Source organism: Neoarius graeffei, chromosome 9, assembly GCF_027579695.1.
Source record: "Neoarius graeffei isolate fNeoGra1 chromosome 9, fNeoGra1.pri, whole genome shotgun sequence".
Taxonomy (NCBI): domain Eukaryota; kingdom Metazoa; phylum Chordata; class Actinopteri; order Siluriformes; family Ariidae; genus Neoarius; species Neoarius graeffei.
Window position 1 is genome coordinate 36743312 of NC_083577.1, and position 9081 is coordinate 36752392.

At 43.4% G+C, this 9081-nt stretch overlaps 1 protein-coding gene across 4 annotated transcripts in view; it reads right to left on the minus strand.

The window, feature by feature from the left end:
* srpx (sushi-repeat containing protein X-linked) overlaps positions 1-8743 on the minus strand; it is a 29260-nt gene extending 20517 nt beyond the window's left edge. For 2 of the 4 annotated variants that reach the window (XM_060929411.1, XM_060929410.1), the window contains exon 1: positions 8635-8743. In XM_060929411.1, coding sequence (XP_060785394.1) covers positions 8635-8740 — 106 coding nt within the window. In that variant the 5' untranslated portion in view covers positions 8741-8743. Of the gene's footprint in view, positions 1-2748; positions 3755-8634 lie in introns of those variants that run through there. The other 2 variants (XM_060929409.1, XM_060929412.1) reach the window with 1 other exon arrangement.
* Positions 8744-9081: the final 338 nt, after the last annotated feature.

Below are 9081 nucleotides of genomic sequence, written 5' to 3' on the forward strand. Positions count from 1 at the left end.
TCAAAATGACAAAAAAGGAAAAGGGCCCGAAGCAAAAGTTTGGGCACCCTGCATGGTTAGTACCTAGTAACACCCCCTTTGGTAAGTATCACAGCTTGTAAACACTTTTTGTAGGCAGCTAATAATCTTTCAGTTCTTACCTGGGGGATTTTCACACATTTGTCCTTGCAAAAGGCTTCCAGTTCTACAAGTTTCTTGGGCTGTCTTGCATGCACTGCTCTTTTGAGATCTATCCACAGATTTTCAATGATGTTTAGGTCAGGGGACTGTGAGGGCCAGGGCAAAACCTTCAGCTTGTGCCTCTTGAGGTATTCCATTGTAGATTTTGAGGTGTGTTTTGGATCATCGTCTTATTGTAGGACCCATCCTCTTTTTAACTTCAACTTTTTTACAGATGGTGTGATGTTTGCTTCCAGAATTTGCTGGTATTTATTCAAATCCATGCTTCCCTTGACCAATGAAATGTGCCCTGTGCCACTGGCTGCAACACAACCCCAAAGCATGATCGATCCACACCCATGCTTCAGAGTTGGAGAGGTGTTCTTTTCCTGGAATTTGGCACCCTTTTTTCTCCAAACATACCTTTGCACATTGTGGCCAAAAAGTTCTATTTTGATTTCATCAGTCCACAGGACTTGTTTCCAAAATGCATCAGGCTTATTTAGATGTTCATCTGCAAACTTCAGACGCTGAATTTTGTGGCTAGGACGCAGGAAAGGTTTTCTTCTGATGACTCTCCCATGAAGGTCATATTTGTTCAGGTGTCGCTGCATAGTAGAACAGTGCACCACCACTCCAGGGTCTGCTAAATCTTTCTGAAGGTCTTTTGCAGTCAAACGGGGTTTTATTTGCCTTTCTAGCAATCCAACGAGCAGTTCTTTCAGAAAGTTTTCTTCATCTTCCAGACCTCACCTTGATCTCCACTGTTTCTGTTAACTGCCATTTCTTAATAACATTACAATCTGAGGAAACAGCTACCTGAAAACACTTTGCTACGTTCTTGTAGCCTTCTCCTGCTTTGTGAGCATCAATTATTTTACTATTCAGAATGCGAGGGAGTTGCTTAGAGGAGCCCATGGCTGTTGATTTTAGGGACAAGTTTGAGGAGTCAGAGAATTTATACAGCTTTGAAATCTGCATCATCTGACCTTTCCTAACGAAGAATTTGAACAAGCCACAGCTCAATAAGTTAATTAAGGTCTGGAACCTTGGTAAAAGTTACCTGAGAACTCAAATGTATTGGGGTGCCCAAACTTTCGCATGGTGTTCCTTTTCTTTTTTCACTCTCCAATTGTACAAAACAAAAATAAATCTTGCAGAAAATGCTGAAAAGAAATGTCATCTTTACCTTTATGCCTTTTGGTGATCAGTTCATCTTCTGCTTACTTAACTATTCACAGTAACAGACATTTTCAGTAAGGGTGCCCAAACTTTTGCATGCCACTGTAGTTGACTTGGTGCTATGCGCCTCATCGGCTATCAGCTCATGTATGTCTTCGTTTCATGGAATAACTGTTAAATATTAGAATGAGTGCATTAATATTGGTATTGCCTTGTAGCTGGAACCTCTATCCAAGTAGCTGTTAGGGAAAATTAATCAACATCTTCTATCCAATCAGATTCCAGAATTCAACAGAACTATGGTGTAAAGGCTTATAATGTACAACGTGAAAGAAAGGGCTGTTTTCTGTTAGTAAAGATGATAAAATGCAATAAAAAATTTTTTGCAAGTTTATTTAATTTTTTTGTGTGCAAAATAATCAGTATTTCAATACTGAGCAACCTATCGTGATCATTTTCACCTTTGTCATGCAGCTCAACATGCAAGAAATGTTTCACAGGTAATAGGACTGCAGTTAGGGAACTGGAGTTGCCTTCCATTACCTTCCTCTCACTGGAATAGACCTAGAGTTTACAATCATGGTGACATCCTAAAATGTTTCCGAAAAATCTTTTACATGTTGAAGGAAACATTAGGAGTACACTTTTGCACTCTTACTCACTCATAGTTACTGCTCATCAAGATCATGGAGGATCCAGAGTCTGTCCCAGGAACACTGGGTGTGAGGCGGGAATTGCTGGGTTTCAGTCGCATGACTTTTTGTAGCGGTTTTACCGGAAGTGAAATAGCTGGTGGTCTAAACAGCTGCTGTAGTGCAAAGAACTAGCAATAACTTATCAGAGTATGCTCGTAATCTAGAAGCCACTGTTCGCTTTAGGTATATTCAGAAGATTGCTATGTGCAATGGAATCGACCAGTCTGGGAAAGAAGGATGTGTCATACAATCTCGAAAACTACCCTTCAGTCGAGTTCCCCAACATTTCGAACTATCTGGTGTTGCAGACGTCCTTCTACACCGCAAAACAGATGAAAGCGTGGAAGAGTATGGAGGCTTACAACTGTTTTTTCTATGTGGCTGGGTAAAGGACCTCGGTATCAAGTTGCTGCCGAATGAATCCTGTATTGTTTTTGCCCGTGTAAGTAATTATTTTTTAAGCTTTTCGTTCGCATCTTTACAACGAAGCGCTGCAAGTTGAAGTGTAAACAAATAACAGTTCGCTTGATTCTCACTTGTGTTGAGAATCAAGCAAGACCTTCATGCATATGGACTTTGTGAGAAAGAAACAAAAAAACAGCTGGGGACTTTAGAGCTTTTGACTAAAAAAAAAAGTACCATAAAATAACGATACATAACAAGAAAAGTACTTGGAAAACACTAAGGACATAGCTAAGAGGGCTATACAAACCTTTCACCAAGTGATCACTGCAAACTCGAACATGCTTCGACTCGGCTCCCTTCGATTTCAGTGAGAGGTTCAAAAGCCACCTTTCTTGACGTCTTTTCATGAAATCCTGTGTTCGTTCACCCTTTTTTATTAGTTCACAGGGAACCCTGACGAAACTTTTATCAGTTTCACGGTTTGATTGATTCGAGCAACCTAAAACAATGCAAGTGTAAGGCATTTTTCATGGAGCAATGCACCTTCTCTATACAAACGCTTTGTCAACTGAGCTTTGGTAGACCACCAGCTAAAATTTTGAATAACTAATGAGGCGGATGTGACGTCACATGAAATCCAGCAATGCACCCTGGATGTTTGCCAGTCCATTACAAAGCAACAGATACACACATTCACACACTCATTTACACCTAGGAGCAATTTACTGTACTCAGTCCATCTAGTGGGAAGTGGGAGAACCTGGAGGAAATCCATGGACACATAGAACATGCACAGAAACTGCACAAACAGTAACGTAAGTTCAGGATCAAATGCAGTTCCCGGGAGATGTGAGGCAGCAATGCTGCACACTGTGCCACCATGCCGCCCGTATTCTATTACAGTCAACATGTAATTTTCTCTTCCATTTACACAGTTCAGGATAAACAGAACTGCAATCCAATAGAAACAGGTTTCTTTGGTCTATTCCATTTCGATCAGTGGTGCATACTTACTGTAGACTAAAAACATGTGATCCTGACTGAAGTAGACATTTACATTTAAACTAAACTACATTTACTCATGGGCTCTTCCTAATTCTTCATAAAAACCAAAATTAACCATAGAATCTCTCTACGATATGTGTGGAGAAGGTAGAATAGTGTCAAAAGGTAATTATAGAAGCTCATCACACTAAGAAGCATCTCAGACTGCCCCCCCCAAACATACATGCATGCACATGCACGTGTACGCATGTGCACACACACACACACACACACTCTCTCTCTCTCTCTCTCTCCAACATTTCTTGGAAATCCTGTATCTGCAAGGATCTACCTTTGGCTTAACATCCCAGCATTCTTAGAAAAGATATTTGAAGTGTGAGTGCTCTCTCTCTCTCTCTCCTCTCTCTCTGTGTGTACTGTATGCTTGAGTGCTCCATGGTCCTCTTGGCAGAGGAGTTCATCTGTTGAGCTCAGCAAAATGTTGTGCAACTCTTCTCTCTCACACACACACAAGTTTTCCACACGCAGCAGGCTTTAGAGCCATCGTGTAGTTCTCTTGCCATCTCTTTGATGTGACAGAGAACTACATAATCTTACAGAATGCCATGATAGCTTAAAGCACTTCTACACACTTTACTGTTGCTACATTTCAAAGCTTTCAGGCCATAAAATGCTATACGGTGAACAGAATCAATGAATAATGTTTATTTAAACTAAGTGGATACAGAGAGATGCAACAGGACACAGAATATTACTTTGAAAACACGTTTGCAGGAATATTATACTGTACATATGGTATTGTAACCCACACAACACTCGCAAATTTCAAGACCAGGGCTTAAGGCAAGTTGTGTTTATTCTATCAATGCAAATCAGACCCTAAGTACAGTAAATGAACATAGTTTCATGTAACCTGTGAAAAATCTAACATGTAAACAGTTTGACCTATCACATACACTCATGATACACACCACACTTACATGTCTGCAAGACAATGAATTTGTTACTTGATAGGCAAAAGGTTCACACAAACCCACACGCATACTGAACACAAACTTACTACTATGGCTAATGTGGCCTCATGTGGGATTCAGATATTTACACAGATTTTCCACAAAATCCCCCAGGAGCGCTGCATACCATTAATGACTCTTGAGTCACACTGCAAATGATTTACTTTTATATGCATCATGCATGTGTATTTATTTCTCCCATCAAACTCTGAGGGAACATTTTTGCAATGTGATCTGTCCTCACCTCAGGATTTTGCTCATGCAAGTTCTTTTTAAACCACAGCTTCAAGATTCCCTTGGATCAGGGCTAAATATGAAGGGGAAACTCAGCCAAGTGGAGTCTCTTCATCTGACAAGCCATTTGAAAAATTAATTAAACTGAAATGTAAATGAGAATGGGTGGCACAGTGGTCACTCAGTGCGTTTACATGCACATCCAAATCGAGCTACTGTCGGTAATCGAGCTAAGGGTCCCAGCAGGGGTGCCAGAGAAATCCAATCCTACATGCACACAAGGAAATCGAGCTATTGTGTGAGGTACATTGTGCACCCGGGGCGGCACGGTGGTGTAGTGGTTAGCGCTGTCGCCTCACAGCAAGAAGGTCCTGGGTTCGAGCCCCGGGGCCGGCGAGGGCCTTTCTGTGCGGAGTTTGCATGTTCTCCCCGTGTCCGCGTGGGTTTCCTCCGGGTGCTCCGGTTTCCCCCACAGTCCAAAGACATGCAGTTTAGGTTAACTGGTGACTCTAAATTGACCGTAGGTGTGAGTGTGAATGGTTGTCTGTGTCTATGTGTCAGCCCTGTGATGACCTGGCGACTTGTCCAGGGTGTACCCTGCCTTTCGCCCATAGTCAGCTGGGATAGGCTCCAGCTTGCCTGCGACCCTGTAGAAGGATAAAGCGGCTAGAGATAATGAGATGAGATGAGACATTGTGCACCCGAGCCACAGGTGGCACTACACGCCCCATCGTGTTGGTACACTTCCGGTTGTCGTCATGAAGAAGAGCTATTCAAGAGTATAAACAAAGTTATCAGTTCCGTGTTCACAAGAAGAACGACGACGAGGACAGCAACATCGAGATATATTTTATATATATATATATATTCAACGCCTTAAGCTGAATGAGCATGAACTCTATCTCCTCATTGCTCCAGAAGTGCACGTTTCTACTACTGTTGTCATGCCGACCGAGGCTGTTGTGTTTCCCGCTTGTGGTCTCGTCACTCGTCACTTCCGGAAAGGGCAGTGCTGAAGTAAGTAGCTCGACTACGTAGCTCGATAGGGTTTACATGCACTAAGTAGCTCGGCTACAATCGCATAATCTAGGTCGCGTAGCTCGATTACGAGAAATCCAGTTCGGTTCGATTTCAGCCGAGCTAAGGTGTTTCCATGGCATTTAGAACTTCAATTTCAGTCGAGCTATGGCAGAAATTCGATTTTCTCTATGTGCATGTAAACGCACTGACTGCAAGAAGGCTCTGAATTCCTCACGACCGCCTGGAGCCTTTTTGGGTGGAGTTTGCATGTTTTCCCCCATGTCTGTGTGGGTTTCTTCTGGGTGCTCCGGTTTCCTCCTACAGTCCAAAGACATGTGGATTAGGTCAACTGGCTACTCTACTTAATTACCCATAGGTGTGAATGTGAGTGTGAATGGTTGTCTGTCTCTGTGTTAGCCCTGTGATAGATTAAACTGAAATGTAAATGAGAATGGGTGGCACAGTGGTCACTGCAAGAAGATTCTGAATTCCTCACGACCGCCTGGAGCCTTTTTGTAGACCTGCCCAGGATGTACCTCGACTCTCACCCAATGTCAGCTGGGATTGGCTCCAGCTTCCTCCACAACCCTGACGGATAAGCGGGATAGATCATGGATGGATGGATGGATGGATGGAAATGACAGCATTTCATAATGGTGTTGTTAATAATAATAATAATAATAATAATAATAATAAACACTGCTTCCCAGAAGAATGCTTTCATGTCAACATTGGCAAAAGATAATTCTTATGTATATAATATGTACAGTGGGGTGGCACGGTGGTGTAGTGATTAGCATTGTTGCCTCACAGCAAGAAGGTTCTGGGTTTGAGCCCAGTAGCTGACAGACGCCTTTCTGTGTGGAGTTTGCATGTTCTCCCCGTGTCTGCGTGGGTTTCCTCCAGGTGCTCCGGTTTCCCCCACAGTCCAAAAACATGCAGGTTAGGCTAATTGGTGGCTCTAAATTGAACGTAGATGTGAGTGTGAATGATTTGATTGTCTCTATGTGTCAGCCCTGCAATGACCTGGCGACTTGTCCAGGGTGTACCCCGCCTCTCGCCCATTGTCAGCTGGGATAGGCTTCAGCTTGCCAGTGACCCTGCACAGGATAAGCGGTTACGGATAATGGATGGATGGATAATATGTACAGTGAGCTTCATAAATATTGGCACTCTTGGTAAAGATGGATAAAAATATATAATGATTCATTTTAAGAAGAAGAAACCTTTATTATTCGTCATATGCACACTTCAAGCACAGTGAAATTCATCCTCTGCACTTAACCCATCTGAAGCAGTGAACATACACACACACTCAGAGCAGTGGGCAGCCACACCAAAGCGCCCAGGGAGCAGTCAGGGGTTAGGTACCTTGCTCAAGGGCACCTCAGCCCAAGGCCGCCCCACGTCAACCTAACTGCATGTCTTTGGATTGTGGGGGAAACCGGAGCACCCGGAGGAAACCCACACAGACATGGGGAGAACACGCAAACTCCACACAGAAAGGCCCTTGCCGGCCGCTGGGTTCGAACCCAGAACCTTCTTGCTGTGAGACGACTGTGCTAACCACTACACCACCATGCCGCCCCGGTATACATTTTAGAGGTACATGTAGCTTTGTTATGTAAATGTACATTTAAATAGATTTACTTCAATTAATTGTTTTATCTTTTTTCAGATTTGGGTGAGATTAAGCTAATTAACCACAAAGAAATTTTTCCATGGGCGGCACGGTGGTGTAGTGGTTAGCACTGTTGCCTCACAGCAAAAAGGTCCTGGGTTCAAGCTCAGTGGCCGGCGAGGGCCTTTCTGTGTGGAGTTTGCATGTTGTCTGTGAGGGTTTCCTCCAGGTGCTCTGGTTTCCCCCATAGTCCAAAGGCACGCAGGTTAGGCTAATTGGTGGCGCTAAATTGACCGTAGGTGTGAGCATGAATGGTTGTCTGTGTTAGCCCTGCGATGACCTGGCGACTTGTCCAGGATGTACCCTGCCTCTAGCCCATAGTCAGCTGGGATAGGCTCCAGCTTGCCTGCGACCCTCTCGGACAGGATAACCGGCTACAGATAATGGATGGATGGACATTTTTCCATACCTCTTTGATCCATCTTTACCAAAGGTGCCAAAAATTATTGAGGTTGCATTAGCCTATATATTTGACAGTGAAAGCAAAATTTTGCTAGTTTCGTGGTATATGTGCATTTATAATATCTCTGCCAGAAAAGAACAATTCGAAAGCTAAAAACTAACAATCAAGTCTGTTCAGTCTTCCCTTACCACACAAACACATCCTGAAAACTTTTTTAAGATCACATTTTCATGATCACTGTTGAATATTGTCTATCATCACATAATTTTGTGCGGTACTTGCCCCAAGTTGTTGGTACTCATGAAAGATGTATGACTCTCCACCTCATAAATCCGAGTTTAACTCCTGCCTTGGACCCAGATTATAATAAGCACACATGATGGAGCCTGACCTGTCATGTTCTGTCCTGTCCTCCTGCATTCTATCTAAATACCAAATGATATTTGTCTTTTCAGGACTTATTTGTTCATTTAATGCGCCCACAGTGGTGAAAGTGAAGTAAACTCTCAGTGAATAGACAGCAGCACCGCTGGCTAACACTTCAGAACAGCTGGAACAGCTGGATGAATGGGTACAGTGTTCGCCCTCCTTGACACTATTACGCGCAGCTCCACCTTCTCCCCCCAAAACCGTCCACGTAAACACACTCAACCTCAGACCACACACGGCACACCTCGGGAATTAAACGCCTTTGTCGTATTCTCTAATACACACAACAGCAGGGTTTAGTTCAATGCCCACAGTCAAGGACCGAAGCGACTGAAAACTTGGACGCTGCAGATCCGAGTGCCAAAAACCCTTCTGTGAACAGGACATGAGGAGGCTCACTTCTCTTACCGTCATACCCGAAGCAGCAGGCGACCTGAAGTCCCACAAGCACACACACACACAGCCAGTTGTCCATGTTTAAAATGTGCAGAAGCTGCTTGAGAATCCGCTGCATTCCTCCTCCTCCTCCTCCTCTTCCTCCCCACGAGCACCGCCTCCTCTGCGAAACACGAGCTCTTCATCCTGTACCTCTATTCATATAAACCCTCACTTCTGCCCCATGGTCCCGACACTGGGGGCCCGGGAACAAGTACAGTGGTGACTGAAAGTTTGTAAACCCTTTAGAATTTTCTACAACCCCGATTCCAAAAAAGTTGGGACAAAGTACAAATTGTAAATAAAAACGGAATGCAATAATTCACAAATCTCAAAAACTGATATTGTATTCACAGTAGAACATAGACAACATATCAAATGTCGAAAGTGAGACATTTTGAAATTTCATGCCAAATATTG